Source organism: Trachypithecus francoisi, unplaced genomic scaffold (genome assembly GCF_009764315.1).
Source record: "Trachypithecus francoisi isolate TF-2019V2 unplaced genomic scaffold, Tfra_2.0 Lachesis_group15, whole genome shotgun sequence".
Classification (NCBI taxonomy): domain Eukaryota; kingdom Metazoa; phylum Chordata; class Mammalia; order Primates; family Cercopithecidae; genus Trachypithecus; species Trachypithecus francoisi.
Window position 1 is genome coordinate 33,581,203 of NW_022681460.1, and position 24,065 is coordinate 33,605,267.

Consider the following 24,065-nt stretch of genomic DNA (forward strand, 5'->3'; position numbering starts at 1 on the left):
ACTAGAAATATGTGTCTTCTGAACAGTAACTGAGGAGTTTCTGCAAATTATGTATTTATGTATTTATTTTAAATAGGCATCTCTACCTTTTTTTCTAGTACATTAATCTTATCACACAGTATGAGATTTTTAAAAAACAAAGCCAATGATGTACATATATTCAAAAGCACAATGTTCTCTGAAAATATAGAAAATACTGTTAGGCTTATTTTAAAAATGAAAAAATGTAAAAGAGGGTAGCAATTATTATTATGAAGACAAAGGACAATAGGAAGCTGGGAAGAATACCAGCAGCTATACGTTATAAGGCCTCTGTATCACAAAAATGAAGGGAAAATAAAGCCAATCTAAAGTATTAGGTACTTAAATTAATAAGCTGGATTGGAAGCAATCTTTTCATTATAAATTTCCTTTCATACACAACAATCCCACTGAGGTGATACCTTTGTAAAATCAGGCAAAAATCAACTGTTAATATTCTAAAGATGGACAAACCACAGATTAAGTACCTAAATAATCATGTTTCCAGTCACCAATTAACTAAGTAGAATTCTCTTAATTATATCTATTAAGGCGTACTAATTGAGAGAAAAAGGGCAAAGTTGAGGACTTGGAGAAAGAAGACAGAAACATTTGTCTGTCTGATTCATAAAGGTCAGAATCCCCTGGCCGCTGTTGTAGGAAACCAGCCATTACCAGTCATGAAGAAAAAGGCAGCAGCACACTTTGAGTATCCAAAGGGCCTCTTTACTGGGGTTGCAAGGCTCTTGTGGGCTTAGTCCAACATGATGATATAGGACAAGAACCTACCTGTTCAGTCAACATGCAATTAAAACTCCCGATGAAGGATGGCCCAGGGCAGTCCATTGGTATGGGGCAGGGGGCGCAGAGAAGCGAAGCCTGTTTTAATCAAGAAAATACTAGGCACTCCTCTTTAAATCCTCAAAAAATGAGGATGAACAAGATTTCAAAACCAACAATCACGATGTGTGTGAAAGTACCAGCAATGAGAATGAAGTGGGACTGAATATAATCTTTCCTACAAATGAAACCTGTTTGATGGTGTAAGGAAAATGGATGAGCTGTGGTCAAGAATAGGCCGAGGCAGACATCTAGTCCAGCATGACTCAGCGAGTTTGGAGTGCAGGCACACAGCTCCACGTGTTATGTAACCATGCCATGTGAGGTGCATTAAGTAATCACTCATGTGTGCTCATGCTTGACTCAGAGCCTCTATTGTCTGTAAAAGGTATAATTACCCTGCTAACGCTGTACATAACGGCTTGTACTCGTGGCTCGTCCCCAGGCTCACACCCATGACTTGCTTGTACCCATGGCTTGCTTGTGCGCACGGCTCCCTTGTGCCTAGAGAGAATAAGCCATGTTGAAACGCCCCAAGATTCCTTGACTGGTCTTTCAGCTGCCTGCCACTCGTCCACCGACTTTCCTCCGACCTCATTTAGAACCTGACAGATGGTCAGTAGCTGTAGACGTATTTCAAAGAAGTTATCATGATTCACAGCTAGGCCTCACAGACTTGAAATTATATTACAGTCATGTCAAAACATATCCTTTCTTCTCTGGGGCCTATAGGGTCTTAACACAAACACAAAGTTCAGCTTTTCTATTCTGAAGCCTTAATTTACCTCCTACCTGTTCAGACTCTCCTTCATCTTTTCTGACCTTATCAGGAGATGTTACATCAGGCCACATGACCCCTTCACTCAAGACAAGGCATTGCCATGTCCATATGACATGGTAGTGGGTGCACAGAGTCTCAGAGCTAGAGCTCACTTTGAGGTGCTCCAGCACAATCATTCATCTGATGCTCAAACTCTCTGTACAAAAAGGTTCAGATTTTCAGCATAAGCCCTGGAACATGAAGACTGTGATATGGTTTGGCTGTGTCCCCACTCAAATTTCAAACTGCAGCTCCCATCATTCCCACATATCATAGAAGCGACCTGGTAGGAGGTAACTGGTAACTGCATCATGGGGGTATGTCTTTCCCATGCTGTTCTTGTGACAGTGAATAAGTCTCACGAGATCTGATGGTTTTATTAAGGGGAGTTTCCCTCCTCCTCACTTTCCACCATGATTGTGAGGCCTCCCCAGCCATGTAACTGTGAGTCCATTAAACCTCTTTTTGTTTATAAATTACCCAGTCTCAGGTATGTCCTTATTAGCAGTGTGAGAACACGTTAATACAGATTACTTCTTGGAGAAGTAGGCACCAGCCAGTGCTTCACCACACACTGCTCTGAGATTTCTTGGTGAGCCATGCAAACAAAGAGAGAACAACAGAAATACGTTTCTGGTTAGGCAGAAAGGAGGAGAAGAGATGGGACTGAAATAGAAGCATTACTGTAGCTCCATAGTCAAGATGACTGTGTACAGAGAGAAGTCTACCTAACTTAGGGCGCAATCCTGTGGAATGTATATGTTTCATACACATTTATACAAACACACATTATATGCATGCACACATTTTAAAGGCAAATGGGCATAAATATATTCAGTTAATTCTTTTAAATTTGTCTTATCTCTCTTTCATGCCAAATTGACCCTCTACTCAATTACATGGTAAGTTGTATTTTAAATATGTACTTCCATACCTCTCAGGAGGGAGTTACAGTGCTATTTTCTTCCTGAAACATCATGAATTTCCCAGTATAAGGCAGGTGGAGACACAGTCTGGAGGTCTAACTTGGCCTTTAACACTTCCATGAACCTCACATTCGACAGGACTCAATGTACATGTAACAGAGGGGCTACAGTGGCCTGGTGCCAGCAATGTTTCTTTTTGGCTTCACAAACTCTATAAAAATGAACTTTTTTTGAAGAGCTAAGGGAAATTATATCTTAAAAATGTAGAAAGTGAGAACAGAAGTGCTACAATGTCCAAGGGCACTCACTGACCAGGACTGAGGGTCCAGATTCTTGTTAGAGGAAAGCCTGCCACATATAAGACATAGGCACAGTCTAACTCAGTGGTTCTCAAATTCATCTCACGACCCTTTTACAGGCTCACAAATGATCGCAGACCCTAAAGAGCTTTTGTTTATGTGAGTTATTTCTATCAATGTTTGCCATACTAGAGGTTAAGCTCAAGAAAGTTTTGGAACATGAAAACACAGGCACACATCCCAGAAGTGATGCCATTGCATGTCACAGTCTCTTGAAACACCACTGTGTATAGTCAAGAGAGAAAGGGTGAAAAAGGTAAATCACATCTTAGTATTATTATTAAAATGGCTTTTATCTTGCAGGCAGACACCCTGAAAGGGTATAAGAGTGTCCCTCCCAAGGATCCCCAAACCATAGTTTGGGAACCACTGGTCTAGTTCAAACTTGTACACATCAGCAGTGTCTTTGAACACGTAAACGAAGAAATGGCACAGTACTGAGTAAGAGGATGTACTGTTCATTTTAAAAAACTGAGCTACTGAATCAAAGGATGGCATCTTTTTCTAGAGCATTTCTCTACTCACTACTGCCCCCAAACCATTAGTATATTAAAATGATCCTTCCTGGTAATATGCCAAGCAGAATGACCCTAGGTCCAAATCTCTGTTTTGACCACTCTGTTTTTTATCTGCTTACTAAATATCTTCATCAATTTGCACCTCGAATGCAAAACAGCTAAAATAGTACTTATTTTTTAAATGTTTGGTTTCTTTTCTAGTTGTTAATGAAATACACAAATATCGTAGAAAAGCTGAAAATACCAAAAAGTATTTTTTAAAAAAGGAAGAAATGTGTCCTGTTTCCACCCTCTGGGAAAGCCATGGTCATCATTCTGGGTAATAGCCTTCTGATCTTTTTATCATGCATATTTTTAAAATGCAGTGAAGTTCATTTTTTTTTTTTTTTTTTTTTGAGACAGAGTCTCGCTCTGTCACCCAGGCTGGAGTGCAGTAGCACGATCTCGGCTCACTGCAAGCTCTGCCTCCCGGGTTCATGCCATTCTCCTGCCTCAGCCTCTTGAGCAGCTGGGATTACAGGCGCCTGCCACCACACTTGGCTAATTTTTTGTATTTTTAGTAGAGACAGGGTTTCACTGTGGTCTCGATCTCCTGACCTCATGATCTGCCCGCCTCAGCCTCCCAAAGTGCTAGGATTAGAGGCGTGAGCCACTGTGCCCCACCGTGAAGTTCATATTTTAAAGATACTTAGTATATTTTATTTTAAAATATTTTTAGTGTGAAAGAAATGCACATTGCTTAAGAAAATCTAGAACACACAAGCAAAATAAAGATAATGCTCATAATATGTTGATATGTATAAGCAATCTATTCTGTGTGCATACTGTACCTTTTTCAAAAAAATGAAATATGATCAGACTGCACATACTGTTATATAACTTATCTTCTTCGCAATTTATTTAAAACATCTTTTTATGTCACTCAGTATTCCTCAATCCCTCCTTGGCATTTTCATTGTATGGCTGTACCATGGTTATTACCTTCAAAAATTACTATTTTAAGAATATTGTGATGAACATCTTAGCTAAACTTCTGCACACATCCATGGTGGTTCTCTTTGAGTTAATGTTGTAGAAATGCAAGTTCTGGGACAAAAGGTGTGTCAATTTTTTAAGAGTTGATATATCTTATTTAAGTCCCCTTAAGAAACGTGTTCTTTCACTAACTGTGTATGAGAGAGCCTGATGTTCCCTACTCCCAACTTCACTAGGTAAATGTTACAAATCCTCATCAATTGTATAGGTGAAAAATTCTATCTCATCATTTTAATTTGCATTTCCTTTGATTGCTGTTGAGATTGAACATTTTTCTTCCATTTTATTGATCATATTTCTTTCTTTGTTGGTCTTACCTTTCTGTTCTTTGCCCATTTTCTATTAGTGTAATTACCTTTATCTCATAAATCTATACAATTTGTAAGAACACTTAATAACTCTTTCTCATATATGGGTAAATACTGCCCCAGCTTGTCTTTTATCTTTTAGAACAGTTCAGAATGTCTTTTGATTGAAAGAAGTTCTGAAGTGTTACAAAGCTAAGTACATTCTCTTCCTTGATAGTTTCTGACACTAGAAATTAATAAGGCCTTCTTTATTCTAAGATCATTTAATTTTTAGTTGTATTTTCTTCCATGTCACTAGTTTAAACCTTGCAATAGCTCTTTAAAGTCTGCCACAAGGAGGACCTGGCCAATGCCTTCAGAAAAATGACTGTTAAGGCTTATTAAATATAGATTGGACATTTGATGAAACAAACCATTGAGGGTGTCCTGGAAAGGAGAGGAGAGAGATCTTTTATGTTTATTATTTGCCAATTCCTTATGCTACCTCTAGTAGCTCTGTTAACTTGCTCTTTGAGTATAAGAAGTTTAAAATGAAAAAAGTGTTGACATTAGTTTTATGTTAAAATATTAAACCAGTGGGTATGATGACTCTTCTTACCTTTGCCAGAACGGCAGCTGTCTTAGATAGAAAAGACCTTTGTTATATTCACTAATGTATTTCTTGCAAGCACAGTGCATGGCATATAGTATCCACTTGACAAATATGTGTTGGAGCTGATGTTTTACCAACTAGAGCTATGTATATGCCAGGTTTGGGGTGAGCGAGGCAGGGATAATAAAGTCTGGACTTCACAGCTTCATATGAAGGAGGTGCAATGTAAGAAAAACTCCAAATGAAGGTAGAAACTAAATTTCAGTTTTACTTTTTAGTTTACTGTAGAGATATTGATCTGCGTGTAAACATGAAACTGCCTCAGACCTGGGACAGTAGGATGTGGTGCTGAATACTGGAAAATATTCAGAGAAAAAAAATTCTGCTAGGCAGATCATTAAGCAAAACAGTGGCATCCACCCACTAAAAGAGACAAGAGGCACTACTCTACTTCATTTTGATGTTTTGGCATTTGTCCAAAGCAATAAAAATCAGATCCGGCTTGATCTGAACATAACAAGGAAGAAACAGTTCTCAAGAAGATTCTTTTTCACGATGGGGGAAGGGAGAGGGTCATTTTGTACAACAATGGAAAAATCAATTATTTTTCAATCAGATGGAGTGTCCTCATAAATTTAAAGCACAGAATAGCATGTGACATGCCTTTATAAAAAACAGTGACCACAAGGGAGACGAGTAAAGGATCATAATCCTAAGGTTGCTACTAAGAAGGAAAGATCTTTCAAGGGGAGAACAACACTTTTCTTGCTAGTGTGTTTTCTGTGAATGTACGCAGTAGTCGGTATGCACTGAATGTACATCATCCTGCACAATTTGCCTCTACAGAATCCTGTTCAATTGGCTTCCCATTTGGCTATGGTTTTTAAGTGATACACTGAAATCTTTTCTCTATAGCATGGTAATGCAGCAGTAACACAAATAAACCCGAAACTGGCAAATATACTATATGTAATATATATTTATACATATTAGCAAGAAAATAACCAAGAAAGTAGTAGAAATACTTTTGACAGAATTTAAAAGTTAAATTTTGGCCAGGTGTGGTGGTTTACACCAAGTGGCTTAATCCCAGCATTTTGGGAGGTTGAGGTGGGAAGATTGCTTGAGTCCAGGAGTTCCAGACAAGCCTGGGGTAACATGGTGAAACCCCGTCTCTACTAAAAATACAAAAACTAGCCGGGCGAGGTGGCGGGCGCCTGTAGTCCCAGCTACTCGGGAGGCTGAGGCAGGAGAATGGCGTAAACCCGGGAGGCGGAGCTTGCAGTGAGCTGAGATCTGGCCACTGCACTCCAGTCCGGGCGACAGAGCGAGACTCCGCCTCAAAAAAAAAAAAAAAAAAGAAAAAAAAATCAAAAATTAGCCAGGTGTATTGGCACACACCTGTCATCCCAGCTACTCAGGAGGCTGAGGTGGGAGGATTGCTTGAGTCCGGGAGGTTGAGCACTACAGCCTGGGTGACAGAGCAAGACCCTCTCTTTCTCTCAAAAAAAAAGGTTAAATTGCAATTATGAAGTTTTTGATCAACATAAAGATTGGAAAGTCAGCTCTTGCAAAAAGCTGCGAAGAATGTATAAACATTGGAAGGATGGTCAAGTCTGCATGAGGGTTTGGGAGAATGCATACCCTGGGAAAATATGTGCCCCACAATTTCCTTAATACGTAAGGCTCAGAATTTACAACCATTAATGCCTGTTTACAAATTTAAAAGGTGAATAAATAAATATGAGGCTGTCTACTCTGTGTAAACCCATGAGTCTGTTATCATATTCCATGTACACTGACATATTTCCTGTAGACTGGCCTCCGGGATGACAGCAGATTCATGATGGGCCTTATGCGCAGGAATGCCCTCTGTTTCTGTTTTTAGCCAGCAGTGATATACCAACATGCTAGCTATCCGAAGGCCAGAAGTGTACCCCTTTCTGGTGTTTCCTCAGATCCTGGCACAGATCGGAGCTCAAGAAGGTGAGGAATGAAGGCCCTACCTGGTGGACAGTAACTCATGAGGTATCAGGGTAGTCCTGTTAAATTAGTGCAACCAATCGCTAATCCCTTTGTGCCATGGGGTTTGGTGATTCTGTATTTTCTAGAGGGATGGTCTGCGATGGATTCAAAAGAGAGCTGTCAATGGCTAACTGCAATCAGCATCACCCTGGCACTTCACAGGAATAACAAGGACCCTAGAACACCAGGGCCACCCTCCATCCGTACACTTCCCTAACTGAAGTGCCCCATCAGTGAGCTGGGGTTTAGGAAGAAAGGAGAGCATTACAGTGTGTGTCTGAGGAAGAGGAGAGTGCACAATTCGAATGTCTCCAACTTTCTAGGAACAAATCCACTTAGAATGTCAGTCACACCCACAACAATATTTCTAGCACTCCAACTAACACCATAATTGAGGAGGAGATTCTCTGGTTTTATTTATGCTGAGAAGAGCTGTTTCCTCCCCAGAGAGTGACCTATTCTTTGTCTTATGCCGAGAAAGCCATAAGAAAAATGCTGACCTATGAAGGTGACACATCGTGCTTAATCACTACTTTCAATGAAAACAATATAAAATAAAGCACGTACTGAGCCACTCAGGCAGAACATAACATCCCAAGCAACAGACACACCTACTGAGACTTGACATTTCTGAGGAGTCTGGTTCCCAGCTGTGTATGGTGAGTGAATCCACGACATTAGATGTTGGGTTGCTCTGGAGAAACTTAGGGCGGAGCTGTCACAGCAAACTGCATTTGCTGATAACAGATTTCCAAAAAGTTGCCTTAGCTTTTCAATACACCAAACTCCAAATACTAGGAGCCAAAAGAGGTTTGCAGCCATGGATCTCCCCTCCTCCCCACCTCCAGTCACGACCCTGGGGCAGAACACCTGCTTACTTTCCAGTATTCCAACAGCTCACTTCTCCAATGCGGCTTAACGCCAAGTGTTTAAGCTGGGGTGGGGTTGAAGTGGGAAAACTCAGTTCTGGTTTCTTTCTCTTTGGCTAAGCTCAGCCAAATGAAAACTCCTCAGAAACAACTGCTTGTTTTTTTGCTGGTCTCTTCAGATAGGATAAAGCAGCCAATGTCTCCCATAAAACTTACATCTAGGGAAATAGGGTAAGTGCACAGAGGGCTTTTTCAGCTTTCTCCAATCCCTGAAGCTTCCCAGGGCCCTTCCTGCCCATGAGAAGGCTGAGTAAATGACCATGAGAAAAGTCACCACTGGAAGAGGGTCCTTTAGTAGAAGAATTTCAACAAGGTAAATGGAATTTCTAAAGCCTAGAGATTCCATATGCTCTTTTGAAAACCAAATCATTAAACAGTGCTCTCCAACTCTACCACAATCCATATAACAGGCCCATAATAACACACCTGTTTTCGTAGGCCTTTGAAAAAATCTCTCCCATTTTAAATCCTTTAGTGGCTCATAGGATCTGGCCCTTGCCTCCTTCTCTGGGCTTATATTTGACCACCTTCCACTAGTGCAGTAGTTTTCAACCAAGGGGTAATTCTGTCCCTGTATGGGACATTGGGCAATAATCTGAGGACATTTTTGGTTGTCACAATTAGAGTGAAGGGAAGGGGATGCTACAAAAAATCCTAAAATGCAGAAGACAGTCCCTCACTTCAAAGAGTTACCTGGTCCAAATATCAAGTGTCAAGGCTGAGAAACCCTGCTCCAGTCATACCAAACTCTTTGCTGGTCTCTGAGCACACCAGGCTTTCTCATATGCTTTTGTGCTTAAACACATTCCTCTACCTGGAATGCCTTGCCCTACCTTCCCTGTCCAGGAAATTACCATTTCTCATCCAGGATCCTACTCAAATGTCACCTCCTCTACATTGTCCTTCCCAGATTCCCCGGAGTTGGGTGTTCCTTTTTCTGTGCCTCCAGAGCTTCTGGTACATACCTTGTTAGAGAACACACTCACTATGCTGCCCCAAGATAGTCTGCACATGCTGAAGGCATGTCTCAAGTTGTATTCTTCGTTTATTCCCACAGTGCCCATCTGGTAATAAATCGCCACTCACCAATGTAATCAGGGAATAAATAAAAATGGAAAAGATGCACCCTACACTCTCTTGCAACTATGTCTAAGGGATAATAGTGTCCCCAACATAAAAACAACAGCAGTAAATATGTATCAAGTGCTTGTAATGTGGACAGGCACTATATTAAGCACTGGTACATGTAGTAACTCATTTCATCCTTACAATAATCCTATCAGGTAGGTACCATTATTATCAGCATTTTACAGATGGGGAAATTGAGGAACCAAGAAGTCAGGCCACTTGCCTAGGGTCACTGACACTAGCATCTGGAAAAAGTGATATTTAGTCCCAGGAAATCTAGCCTCAGAGTCTCAATATTCCAATATTCATGCCAAGGCAGTTATGCTAAAACCCAGTATTTCAGCCACTCAGAGGCCCCTGGCAAGTATAAATGACACCTCCAGAGGACTATGCAGTCAGAGTAGCCACTAGCACCTGTGACCCTGCTTGTGGGGGATCACACGACTCTCCAACTCTGAAACGCTTCTGGCAGGAGAAGCAACCTCTTCACATCGTGGAAAGACATATGCATTCCAGAAAATCATGGTACCATAAAGGAAATACAAGTGCTGATTCCTCAAAGTACCTCTTACCTTGTTCATGCTGCAGGGATGGCAGCAAGGGATCAGACATGTCACAATGCGAGGCAGCTCTTGAAGATTCTCCTCATTCCTGGAGCCCTCACTTTCTGAAGCAGACAGCTGCACTGTGAAAATAAACAAAGAAGAAATCCATCAGCTGGTGCCCAGGAAGGCACAGAGCACTGCCATGTCCAGCACCTTGCTGCCATGATGGCAATGATCCAAGTCTGCACTGTCCAACATGGTAGCCACTAGTCAGATGTGGCTATTACTGAGCACTTGAAAAGCAGCTAGTGCAAATGGGGGCTGCCAGGACTCAACAGCTAGAACTTCCACATATTTCCTAGGAAGGCAGTGTACCATAAGGGAATTCAGGAGGTCAGCTTTCCATGGGCCAAATGAACTAAACAGTTCAATTCACCCCAAATAGAAAAATAGTCCACCATGTTTTTATTCATGCTATTTACTCTTTACATGAAGTTTTTGATTCATATGAATTACGTTTCAGAGTAAAAGGTTCTTCTTTGTCTTTTTTTTTTTTTTTTTTTTGACATAGAGTCTCATTCTGTTGCCCAGGCTGGAGTGCAGTGGCATGATCACGGCTGACTGCAGCCTCAACCTTCCGGGCTACAGCAATCCTCCCACCTCAGCCTCCCAAGCAGCTGGGGCTGCAGGCGTGCACCACTACGTCTGGCCAATTTTTGTCTTTTTTATAGAGACAGGGTTTTGTCATGTTGTCCAAGCTGGTCTCAAACTCCTAAGCTCAAGTGATCCTCCTGCCTTAGCCTTCCAAAGTGCTCGGATTACAGGTGTGAGCCACCATACCTGGCCAGTTTCAAGGTTAATTTGTCAAATATTAGGGGAAAATATTTTTTAAATGACTTCAATTGCTTAAATGGATTTGTAGCCTTTTCCTCTGAAAGGTGTTTACAGGTGGAACTGAGAGGAGAGCAAAACATTGTAAGGTTCCTGATACTCAATTTGTGCATTTTTTTTTAAGTTGCATCTAGGAAGGATTTATACATCTGTACCTTCCCATAATACATGGAATTGGAGGTTTAACTGGAACTGCAGTGCTTTTAAAAATGAAAAATACACTATTTTTAATTATAATATATTAAGAACATAGAAAATGTTCAATAGGAAAATAAAAAAGTACTCATAACCCCACAAGCCTACCATAACCATCTTTAGTTATTAGTAATCAGCCTTGTCTACATTGGAGAATGACATGTCTTCTAACTAAGTTGGGGACATGGAGAATTCCAAAGCTGTATTCCCCATATTAACATCTTTCACTGCTAAGAAAATGATTTTGCAATTTACATTTTCAAAGATAAACTCCTACTCCATGCACATTACTATTCTAGAACATAATATTACTACATTCCTTTTATAAATCAGACGATAGGGAGAGGAAATTGCAAATCACTCCTTGGCTATTTGAAATACAGATTCCAAAGAAAATACCACATTTGGATTAAAAACTTAAATGTAAGACCTAAAACCATAAAAACCCTAGAAGAAAACCTAGGCAATACCATTCAGGACATAGGCATGGGCAAAGACTTCATTACTAAAACACCAAAAGCAATGGCAACAAAAGCCAAAATTGACAAACGGGATCTAATTAAACTAAAGAGCTTCTGCACAGCAAAAGAAACTATTGGCAGAGTGAACAGGCAACATATAGAATGGGAGAAAATTTTTGCAATCTATCCATCGGACAAAAGGCTAACATCCAGAATCTACAAAGAGCTTAAACAAATTTACAAGAAAAAAAACCCCATCAAAAACTGGGCAAAGGATATAAACAGACACTTCTCAAAAGAAGACATTTATGCAGCCAACGAACTTATGAAAAAATGCTCATCATCATTGGTCATCAGAGAAATGCAAATCAAAACCACAATGAGATACCATCTCACACCAGTTAGAATGGCAATCATTAAAAAGTCAGGAAACAACAGGTGCTGGAGAGGATGTGGAGAAACAGGAACACTTTTACACTCTTGGTGGGAGTGTAAATTAGTTCGACCATTGTGGAAGACAGTGTGGCGACTTCTCAAGGATCTAGAACTAGAAATACCATTTGACCCAGCAATCCCATTACTGGGTATATACCCAAAGGATTATAAATCATTCTACTATAAAGACACATGCAGATATATGTTTATTGCATCACTGTTCACAATAGCAAAGTCCTAAAACCAACCCAAATGCCCATCTATGATAGACTGAATAAAGAAAATGTGGCACATATACACCATGGAAAGGTATGCAGCCATAAAAAAGGATGAGTTCATGTCTTTTGCAGGGACATAGAGGGAACCGGAAACCATCATTCTCAGCAAAGTAACACTAGAAGAGAAAACCAAACACTGTGTGTTCTCACTCATAAGTGGGAGCTGAACAATGAGAACACATGGACACAGGGAGGGAAACATCACACACTGGGGCCTCTCAGGGGGTGGGGGGCTAGGGGACGGATAGCATTAGGAGAAATCCCTAACGTAAATGATGAGTTGATGGGTCCAACAAACCAACATGGTACATGTATACCTATGTAATAAACCTGCACATTGTACACATGTACCCCAGAACTTAAAGTATAATAATAAAAAAAGAAAATACCACATTCAGTCACAGCAACAGCATATTTTAAGAATAAGGTACAACATGGAGAGCTCCTGGAATTCCAACTTTGTAGCATGAATACATCCAAACATCTCCACATGTACATGATGTCCAGGTAATCATGGCTTCAAAGTCAAGAAAATTCAATATCTAATTCTAATTGATCTTAAAGTGACTGAAAAAAAAATAATGCATATAACTTTTACTCTTTCGATTTCTAGAAGCAGGTGCTAATAAATTTCTTAGTTTTAAAGTAGAACTTCATACATGCTGTTTCCTTTTCAATGTCTGTATCAATCCATTTAAAAACTACAGCCCAGAACTTAACTGGAAAGCTTGCCCAAATGCCTAGCAAAGATGCCTCATGTCACAATTCAATTTCTATGTACACATTGGTATCAACACAGGAAATGTGGGCACAAGAAGATAATAACAAACAGACAAGGATTCTTGAACATCATTTCCCTGAGGAACCCCACCCAGCTCCAATCATGCCACAATCCCCGTACTCTCAGAACTTGGATAAATAACTTGCACTAAACTGATTACAGATCCCTTCCTGCCCCCGCCCCAACCGTTCTTATGTCATTCTCATGTATGTTGTTTTACAACCGAACGAGGCTAAAAACCCTTTGAGGGAAACATTAGTCACACAGAACGTTTTAAAACAAACGTTACAAGAGTTTTTTCTTTGCTATCACTCACAGGGCCTAGGATGATACAGACTTTTAAGTGTGGGGTCTTAAAAACAATGTTAATAATTGTTGCAGTTGTCTTTGGAGTTCTTTTAAAAAGGAAAATCTCTAAATGCCAGGATTATAAATCTTTTTAAAAATATTAAGAATATCATGCAACTGTATAGTACCCCAAACTGTACAATGCACTTTTATATATTAATACTCTCATTTAATATACTAATACCAATCTGGGTGGTAGTTTTCCTAATTTGGAAACCAGACACAGAGAGGTAAAAGAATTTTTCTTGGTTCTTGCTGAAATAAGCAATAGACCCTGGACTAGAAGAGACTTCATTTCAAGACACTATGGAATTAAAGCATGTGAAAGACCACAAATAAAAAATAAACACAACACACACCCCAAAACAACACCCCCCCAAAACAACACACATACACACACACGCACAGACCAAGACCACCATTTAACAGAAAACGCCTCAGAACAGACGACAATTTTAGAAACTGGGTCAGTTCACTTCTGGACAGCAACCAAAAAGACTGGCCTTGTTCTATCAAGTACTTTCTATCTCCTTTGAAATCGAGAGAACCTGGCTGTTTTGCAGCCAATTCAGTTTATGAAGAAGCTTAGCGAAATCTACAGCTTAAAAAAGGAGACTGCATCTTAAATATAAAGCATTAGGGGAAAAGATACCTGAGTTACCGTGGTGGAATCAAGAATTTTTTTTTTTTAGTTTATTATTCAATGTTTCCTTTCATTTTTTTAAAAGCTTGATTCCTCTAGCACTGAACAAAAGAAAACTACAGATGCCTTTAAAGGGTGCCTTGAGAAAGTTAATCCCATAAGCCCCTGTGTGACTTCCACTCAGCTGATCTTAACCGTCGGTTCAATGGTCAATCTTAGACTTCCAAAACTTTTAAAAGGTTAATAAAACATAATTTGTCTTTCCAGGTGGACAGAAGCATGGGTAAGAAGAAAGGTGGGCAGGAATTATAGAATCCCAGCACTTTGGGAGGCTGAGATGGGTGGATCACTTGAGGTCGGGAGTATGAGACCAGCCTGGCCAACATGGAAAAACCTCATCTCTACTAAAAATACAAAAATTAGCTAGGCGTGGTGGTGCAGGCCTGTAATCCCAGCTACTTGGGAGGCTGAGGCAGGAGAACAGCTTGAACCAGGAGGCGGAGGCTGCAGTGGGCCAAGACTGCACCAGTGTACTGCAGCCTGGGTGACAGAGTGAGACTCTGTTTCACAAAAAAAAAAAAAAAAAAAAAAGGAGGTGGGGGCAGAGATAAAGTAAGTCTAAGAAGAAGAGAGAAATGACAAGAAAAGATGAAAGATACAAAGAGTGGAGAAAAACAAAGGGCAGGTAAGCAAACAAAGACACTCAGAGATAGGTTTGGTAACATGGCCAAGAGCCCCACACCAGCCAGGTCCTCACTATGGAAGGACCCAGAGATTCGGGCTCCTGGTGACAACTGCACATCCCATGGTTTCTCTGGGGTTATACTCTCATGTCTCAGGTGTCAGCAAATGGGAGTTGGAGAAACACCAGGCCTACCTGATTCACCACTATTTATTTACCATCCCAACTTCCATCTACCATGGAGAGAAGCCTATTTTACCTGTATCACTGTTAATGTGGTATAGAGGTATGCTGAGAATAACATAAGTCACCTTTAACCCTATGCTCTTTAAAGAGAAGCTTGAAAGTGTCAAGGGCTGTGTGTGTGTGTGTGTGTGTGTGTGTTCTCTTGGCCCTTGAAAATGCAACTAACACTGCCAATATTGAATAGAATATGGTGAGTTGGGTTTTTCTCCCCACTCCAACTCCCACCCCCTTCTATGATGTCCATTCTAGAAGCCTTCTGTAATCTCTGTCAAAGCCAGGGAGCTCAGGTACTCCTGTGGGAGACAGACAGGCCAACAAGAACGAGCAGGTCACTCTTCGTAGGGTTAAAGGTCTCACTAGCTTTTAGACATCGTGCACCATGAGGCCAGTCTGTGGGGTGGACTCTTTTCCTACCCTTCCCACCACCATGTCCAGCAGCTTAGGCAGAGGGCTGGAGCATGAGGGCCTATGCCAGGCCCAAGAGCTTTTGGAGAAGGAATAATGAAGTAATCAAGGTGAACAGGCTCTGAAGTCTAGAAAAAAAATGCTCTTGCATCTAGGACTTAGAAACTTGGGAAATCAGATGGACAGGTGAGAGCAATATCCCTAATCTCCTCTACTCTATTTTAAGGGGTGGAGTAATTGACATGGCTTCAAAGTTAAGTCTGGACAATCTTCAACTGGAGACCTTCAACTGAAAAAATATAAGGCCATTTTTATTACAGAAAGGCTAATCCCTCCCTTCTACAATAGGGGGCATGGTGCTGGGATTAATGGATCCAAAGGCAAAGAAGCTAGACTCCTGCCCCCTTCCCCTAGTGCACACACACCTTCTTTCCAACTGGCTGGTTCATTCCCTGCTTCCTAAAGAAGAGGCAAGAGGAACAGGGCGGAGCTTGCCAAGGAGATTCCTGCAGGTCCCTCTCCATCCTCAAAGTTACAGCAGATGTGTGGCTGTGGTTCTCCATGACTTCAGTGTCCTTGCCACCCCCACATGGAGGCAGCAAACACACTATAACATGGTTCTGCCTCAAGAGACTAGACGTTTGCCATTCTCCGTTGCTCCCGTGTGCTGCCTTCACAGCATACCATGGAAAACAGACATTCTAAGCCAGAATGACAAGAGCATCTTCCCATCAAGCATCATCAATAGCCTTCCTCCCCGAGGATAGGTTAGGTAATTTGAAAATGAATGTTCTGAAATTTTAACTAATATATGAGTTGTAGTTCAATAGGAAATGCTGATAAAGAGGAGGAAACAAGAGGATTATAAATTACAAAAGAGAGACACATTGCTGGTAACACATACACACAAATGGTCCGAGAGCCAGATGGGGAGAAACAGAGGCCAGGAAAGGGCCAAGAGTGACAAGTGGTAGAGTGTCCATCACTTTCATACACCCACTTCTGGCACACAGGCTAGGGGTTTCTTGCACTTGGTCAAATCATAAGTCAGGATATCTAATATTTAGATTCAGGGCTATCACTGTAAAATGTAAATCGCAGTCTCCAGTGATTTAGGACTATCTCAATTTAAAGGCACAACACAGAGGGCCCCCAAGAGGTTACCTGGCCCGACCCACTTCCCTTTGCCTAAGTGACTATTTAAACCAGCGGCCACAAATTCAGATGACTGCAGGGGTCAAGAAAGAATGAGATGAGTGAAAGGTCAGGTCTGGGAAGACAGTGAGGAACAGGGCATCTGGGGAGTCTGCCACTTAGCTCTAGCCCCAGCAAAGCAGGAACAAGCCCCATGTGCCAAGAGCTTCTGATACTCAAGAAACAGAGGTGAGAGACTGCATAAAATCATTTGCTGTTTTAATGTTGGAAACTCATGCTAATACTTTGGAAATTTTGTAGGTGTTGGGTCTGGTTGGCTAGTTTGCCTCTTCTACTGCACACCTTCTATGTTAGTCAGGGGATTCTTTGTTCCTGTAAACCTCTGGGGGAGAAAACTCTCCACCTGCCTCTTGGCCCCTCTGGGTTGTACTGCTAGGGCTTCACTGCCCACAGAAAGCCAGGGAGAAGAGTGGGCAAAGACAGATAGGGGCCAAGTCAGTCTGAATATCAACTCCACCTCTCGGAATGTGATTTTTGGCAAGTTACTGGCTCTCTCTCAGTCTCTGTTCCTTTATCCCTAAAACTGGAGGAAATTCTTTATACCTCTTATTTTGAGGATTGTTTTGAGCATTTCACGAGAAGAGATCTTGTCTATTTAGTACTAGTACCCAAATACCCAGCACCTATCCTGCTGCCTTACATACAGTAAGCACTCAATATATGCCAAAATTAATTATAATGTTTGGTAAGATCTCCCGTAAGTCCGGCACCAGTTGAACCTATTTCCTTTCATTCTCTCCTCTTCTGATGCTTTAATGTCAATATCCATATCTACTTCTCGCTTGGTCAGAATATTTTGAAATTAAACTTTATAGAAGGCCAAATTAAGAATAAATACTGAAGAGTTTTTTCTTAAGAAGCATGGCATACTTTTAGGTCAGCAAGGCACTATTTGGGTACTACTAGCAACAGCTTTTTGAGTACTTCAGAAGAAAAAAAATTAAACACAAGAGATTTCATTGTCTTATTAATAAATTAAGGAATCATGCATTAAGTTTAGCATTCTCAACTGATGTTTGCCAACAGTGCATGCCACTGCATGAGGAGTATATAGTGGCTATTCCAGGTGACTCTTGATCCATTTGTTCACTTTGGATTGAGAAGGCTGAATTATATTCATCTAGAACAAATGTTTACTAACCATGTCTTATTTACCTGGGTTTCTTTGATTTTATGCTGAAAGAATCCCAGAGCCCTCCAAATAATTTCAGCTTCCCTCTCCGTTGGTGGGGGGAAGGAGGGTTTGCTGTACAATTCAGGCAAACATATTTCCCAAGACTTGGTGATAAAGTGAAATAACAAACAGCCTGGTGGGTTACTTCAGAGTGACCCACTGCAATGGGAGCACTGTTAAAGAAGCATTAAGGGGACCAGCTATCTCTCCAATAAAAAGTTTCCAATTAAGGAACTAAAATATTCTCAAGAAGATCTTGGGGACAAGCTATAAGTAGGATCATCACCTTAACTGGGGCTAGCGCTTACAACCGAAACTGCTTAGCAAGCCAGAATGGGTTATATGCCTTGTTCCTCTTGAGAAGAAATGTTCATTAATCTGCAGAAGAAAACTCTATTTGGCCTGATGGGCTCTGCTGAAAAACAATCTCAGAGGTTCACTGTTAACCTCTGCTTATCTGGGGCTTAGATTCTGTTCCTTGTTTTTGAAACAGGGTCTCACTCTGTTGTCCAGGCTGGAGTGCAGTGGCACCAACTTGGCTCACTGCAGCCTCAACCTCCCAGGCTCAATGATTCTCCCACCTCAGCTTCCCAAGTAGCTGGTACTACAGGTGTGCACCACCCCTGCCCAGTGAATTTTTTGTATTTTTTTGTAGAGACGGAGTTTTGCTATGTTGCATAGGCTGGTTTCAAACTCCTGGGCTCAAGTAATCCTCCTATGTTGGCCTCCCAAATCGCTGGGATTATAGGCATGAGCCACTACATCTGGCCATATTCTGTACTTCTTATTACCAGCATCTCCTGAGTGCAGCTTGTTCTTTGTGAGGGAGTACCATGTCCCAGGTTGTTAAGCCTCTCCACAGGGATCTAGTGTTTGCCTCCACTATGGCCTAAGGGCTTTCCATGCTCTCAAACCAGTGTCTAACAAAACAACTGAAGTTATACCATGCAGGTAGTAGTATAACTATGGACCCCAGAGCTATTCAAACAGTGTAATCCTGGGTTTCCATCTCCCTGGTCTGTGCCCCAACACACAGACTTAAAGCCCCAGAGAGACTGGGGAAAATCTTCTTGCCCCCATTTCACAAGCAATTCTTGTGTGAGTATAACCAGCATAGCCCCTAGAGTCTAGAGCCTATAGCTGGGTCTGAAACACTCTAAGGCCAGTGGCATCAATGTCTTCTGGCACCTAGGAATTTTCCTGTCCTGCTTTAAAACTCATATGTACTTGAAGATATTTAACCAATATTGGTTTATTTTAACCAATATACCTTAGGACTTTTTGGGGTGGGTGGTCAGAAATAGGCCAGGCTGCATGAGCTCAGTATACCATTCTGCCAGAATTGGGTTCCCTAAATGCAATTCTGCCAATTTAGGTCCCATATGTAGCCAATTCTAGCTGCCATTTAGGCCACAACTAGAATTAAGTTCTTTGTAGCCTAAGCTAATTGCTGTGACTCTTTCACTAACTCATCCTCATTACAGAGTGCCACTGGGGGGAGAAAGTGCTTATGGGTAGCCCAGGCCTTGAGAAACCTACCCTAAGCCAGAAGCAGCAGGTCCAGGCAGTGACCCCAAGGAAACAGGTCACCTTCCTTCCCAAGGCTGCATTTTCCACACCCAACTAAGTCTGCCCTCAGTTCTGTGGAAAGGAATCTGCCTTCCATTAACTTTCCCATGATTTAGAACCGGATGACTGCACACTGATGTTTTAGTAGAATGAGAGTAGTAGTAGAAAGACGGCAAGAAACGCAACAAGAGCACAACCACCTTACCACATCAGGGATGTCTGCAGGGAGTCACTGTGTTCTCCGACAGCAAGCAGCCAAGAGAACAGCCACAGAAAGCGGCTCCAGCAGTTGACCCTGGGGTCTCCTCTGATCTCATTACAGCAGTTGACACTAGTCCTCACAAAACAAACAGAGGAAATTTATGCCTGCCTTAGCTGTGGAAAGCTCCACATTCCTTATTAACGAGAGTTTCAGCTTCTGAGACCGCAGCCGCCGGGATGGGGAGGAGGTCGGCTGTGCTCCCAAGAAAGAACTGTGGCTGCTGCCTTGCCCTCTTTCTGGGGCTGGATATACAGGCGGTGAGCCTGGGGCCTGGGCTCTGTCCTCGGGTGACTGGGGGAAAGTTCCCTTTCTGCTATGCTAATATCAAGCTTTCCTTGGCTCAGACGGTGGGGTCATTTCCTCTTAAACAGCACTGGGAAACTCACTACAAGGGAGTCTTGATGGGATCCACCTGCTAAGGTCGGAATTCCAAGAGAGAGGTTGTTCTGCATAACCATACTCAAAAGTACTCTTGCCTGCACCTTCAAAAACTCTACTTAACTTGGAATTCTGACTTAAAACATTATTTCATATCTGTTAATTCAATCTTAGAAGTAACTGAGCAGTCAGCTCATGACGTAAAGAGTGAGCTTCTAAACCAGAGTAAGAAAGTGGAGCAGAAGTTCTGAACCAGAGTGGTTTTGCCTCCCAGGGGACATCTGGCAATGCTGTAGACATTTTTGGTTGTCATGACCTGGGGGAGGGTGCTACTGGCATCTAGTGGGTGAGACCATGTACAGGACAGACACCATAATCAAGAATTATCTGGTCCAAAACGTCAATAGTGCTGAGATTGAGAAACCCTGACGGGGAGGGAACATTCAGGGACATAGGCAGACTTAAAATCATGCCAACTCATAATCACATTATAATAATGTAGTATCATGCAACTTGGGGTCCCCAAAATGTAAACAATTAACAACCATAAAAATATACCAGTTCTCTCCTTGAGCAAAGTAAAAGCTGTACCTTACACAGAGTAAGATCATCAGAGTTGCCTGGGAAGAAGTGGAACAGCTTCAATGTTGGACTATGTTATCATCAACATCACCAGTGCCTTGTTTACTCCAGGTCAAGGTGTGATCTGAGTGCCAACTATCAAAATTCAGTGGTAGCTATTAACAGGAGGAGTTTACACGTGAAGTTCTATGGTCACTAAAACTGTCTAAATAACCTAAGTATATATAGGTCTGGAAAAAGTTGCAAAATGTTTCAACTTTTAAAATACCAACAAAATATGAGGAACCATGTTGATGCTGACCTACATTCTAGGGTGGCTAAAAGAAACAGCTGCACAATAGGGTTCTAAATAAACGCAGAATTGCAGAAATGCATCATAATGAAAATAATCAAGGTGACTATTTTGAAATGCTCCCCATTTCTGTTTTTCTTGCTGTTTTCAAATATTCCCTCTCATCCACATGGCATATTTTCATTACATTTGTTGTAAGAATGTACATTTAGATAACCTACTCATTATTCTTTTATGCATTCTTTTACTCCAGCCAAAAAGGAAAAAAAAAAAAAAATCCCCATCCAAACAAAGCTAATGCATGGAAGCAAATTTGAAGGAAAAAAAGAATTTCATGAATGAGCGGGAGACAATTTTTAATGGAATGTTTTAAAGGCTTGTGGTATAAACAAGTAAACAAAATTGATTCACTAACATTAATACTGTTTGCCATGATGTAAGAGTTGGTCTTTTTTTAAAATGCCCTAGAAGCCAAAGGAAAATAAATACTGTGGTAGGGAAAAATAATACCTTACTTGGCATTTTGAAGTCATTGCTCAATCCTTCTTGAGCAAGAAAACCATAGTAATGACTTTGTTTTACCTACCACAATTATGGTACACCTCGCAGCAATCCTCCACAATATTTTCCTCCCTCTGTTCAAGTTCTGCTAAATAATCTCTGGAAACCATTAACCAAGAGCACGGTTCCAATTTTCCTGTTCTCCCTCCCCTGCTGCCTCAGTGTCATGCTGGCGTCAGGACAAAGCAAACTTGTATGACATCACAGAGCAAACTCGTTTTCTGTAAACCAGCCCCTTGGTAGTTTACCGCTACTGGAACCCAACGCTGTCAACAGTGTGGTCTTTGTTTGGTGGGTGTTGCTCTAAAAAATTTTTTAAAAAGTTTCCCAACACCTCCTTCTTCTTTTAAACAGAGGCAAGCTGCTGGAGGCGCCGTCCTCGCCTGGCCCGCCCCACTCTGTAAACTAGACATTACCTTATACACAAATGACTCTAGGCATTCCTCAGTCTAGCTGCCTCATTGCAAAATTCCTATGCTCCTCAGCAGCAGGGCAGCACGCATTCCCCTGGCTTTCCCTCTTTCCTTTTCCCCCACCCTCCTCTTTTTCTTTTCTTTCTTTTCTTTTCTTTTTTTTAATTTCCACTGCCTCACTGTGTTTTTGTGTAAATGATCTCACATGACTCAACAAATCCATCTGCCTGAAGCAGGCCAAGTCTGGAGCCCTCCCAGGAGGGAGGAGAAGAATTGCTTTGTGGAAAGGACCTGGAGCTCTGCCCTTTCTCTGGCTCGAATTACCCGCCTGTCAGGCCTGACGGATTTGGCTAAAAATAAAAGGAAGCGGGCCGTGAAAAGCAGATGAATGGGCTCAGCAGTTCCTTAGATAACACAGGCCTGCTGTTGCCCAAAGCTCCCCAAACAGAAACTTCAAATGCAGGGCCTCTGAGTGCAGTGATGTGGCTTCCAGGTGAACGGGGCCTGTCAAATTCACTGGAGTTGGAGGACATGGCCTGGGCTGTGAATTTCGGTTTCCCTTCTGTGTGTGTGTGTGTGTGTGTGTGTATGTGTGTGTGTGTGTCACATAGAGAGTGACAGCACACGCGAGAGAGACTGAGAGAGTGAGAGAACCAGTCTAGTATTAAAAGGTTCTCAGAAAACAGTAGACTTCAGTGGAGTGAAGACTTGTGAAAAAAGAAAAAAATTTGTTGTTTCCACTACAAAATTATCCTCCTCCCCACCTCCAACACCAGACATTTTCAGCCTCTCTATGATGTCACTTCTCTGTTTAGAGCCAGCAAAGAGCTAAAAGTCCTTCTTGTAAGTGTATGCCCAGCGCCCGCAGTGGGTATTAAGCACTTAGGTTGGCAATGTAATGACACACTGTAACAATCTGTAATATGAAGCAGTCAGCAAAGCCCTGGCTCTGAAAGCTATTTCTCCCGACCATTAACCATATGTTTGGCTCCTCAGATAGCCAAGCGGGTGTTCCAGCTTACCATCTGGTTTCTATCCACACAAGCAACTGCAAAGCACAGGCTACGTCCCTCTGGAGCTGTGTGTTTCTTTTTCTCTCTCTTTTCCGCTCTTCCCTTCCTCTTTCCTCCTCCTAGCTCCTTTCGCTCCCTCTGCTAAAGAATTCTCTGCCATTCATCACGTGTAAAGAAAACTTTACCTGACATGGCAGCGGCAGAGCCATTAAGAATGCACAGCTGTATTGTAAACACGCCAGAGGGCCATTTACCATCCGCGGAATCTGTACAAGTCAGGCTCTACCCCTTCCTCATCTCCTACTGAGTGCTGACACTTGATCCAGCATGTTAAAAATAGGTACATTCTTGAGAGATCCAGGGTTGCTGTGGTGCCCTTCATACTCACTTCATATTCTGGGAGTGGGGCTTTAAAACACACACACACACACACACACACACACACACGCTCCCGAAGTTTGCCTCTGCATTCAATCTGCCTGACGTCAGTCTCACACAGGATGACATACCACCACTGCAAATAACCAACTTAACTACAGGTTTCTATTCTTTTTTCTGCCCTAAGGATTTGATCCCAAGTGTGTATTTTTCTGAGTTTTTTTCCCCCCGAAACAGTACACATTGAAAGAGATGACACTTTAGAAGAATAAGAACATGCAGCCGTGTGTAACAAATTGACAACCTGCAAAACTTATGCTTATTTACATCTGCACGTTTTAATAGTACACAGCAATGAAATGGAACCTGGTATCAGAATTTATAGAATTTTTTCACAGTGTTTTCAAAGTATTTACCCCAGAGTTTCTCCTCTACAGCATTTAAGGTACTTTATAACTCTATACATTTTTAAATGTATGAAGGAAGATGTATTTGATATATAGAAATTAGGTCATTTTTCTTCCTGTCCCCCTCAGAATAAGGTCTGCATTATCAGCCCGTTTTACTGAATTAGGAAATTAAAGTTAATTATTTCCCATACACTGAAAAAATAACGGCTGGTTTCTAACATACCAAGAACAAAAGAAAGAATATCATTAAAAAGTGATTAACCAGAATGTCGGATTTTATCAATGTGGCAGAGCTACAGAGGATTTGTCAGGGGAGGACTGTTTATTCAGGCTAACAAGGGTGCCAGGAAGGCCACTACCTGTGTAAACTTCTTAAACCCACTGCCCTTGTCAGTCCTCATTTCCAT

The 24,065-nt window shown here is 41.6% G+C and overlaps 1 protein-coding gene across 2 annotated transcripts in view; it reads right to left on the minus strand.

Moving 5' to 3' along the window:
* The window catches only part of BACH2 (BTB domain and CNC homolog 2), a 379,921-nt gene that overhangs the window by 273,989 nt on the left and 81,867 nt on the right, over positions 1-24,065 (minus strand). For both annotated transcript variants that reach the window (XM_033234632.1, XM_033234634.1), the window contains exon 2: positions 10,074-10,186. Coding sequence is in view for 1 of the 2 variants with exons in the window: in XM_033234634.1 (XP_033090525.1) it covers positions 10,074-10,082 (9 nt within the window). In the remaining variant the exon portion in view is untranslated. The remainder of the gene's footprint in view (positions 1-10,073; positions 10,187-24,065) is intronic.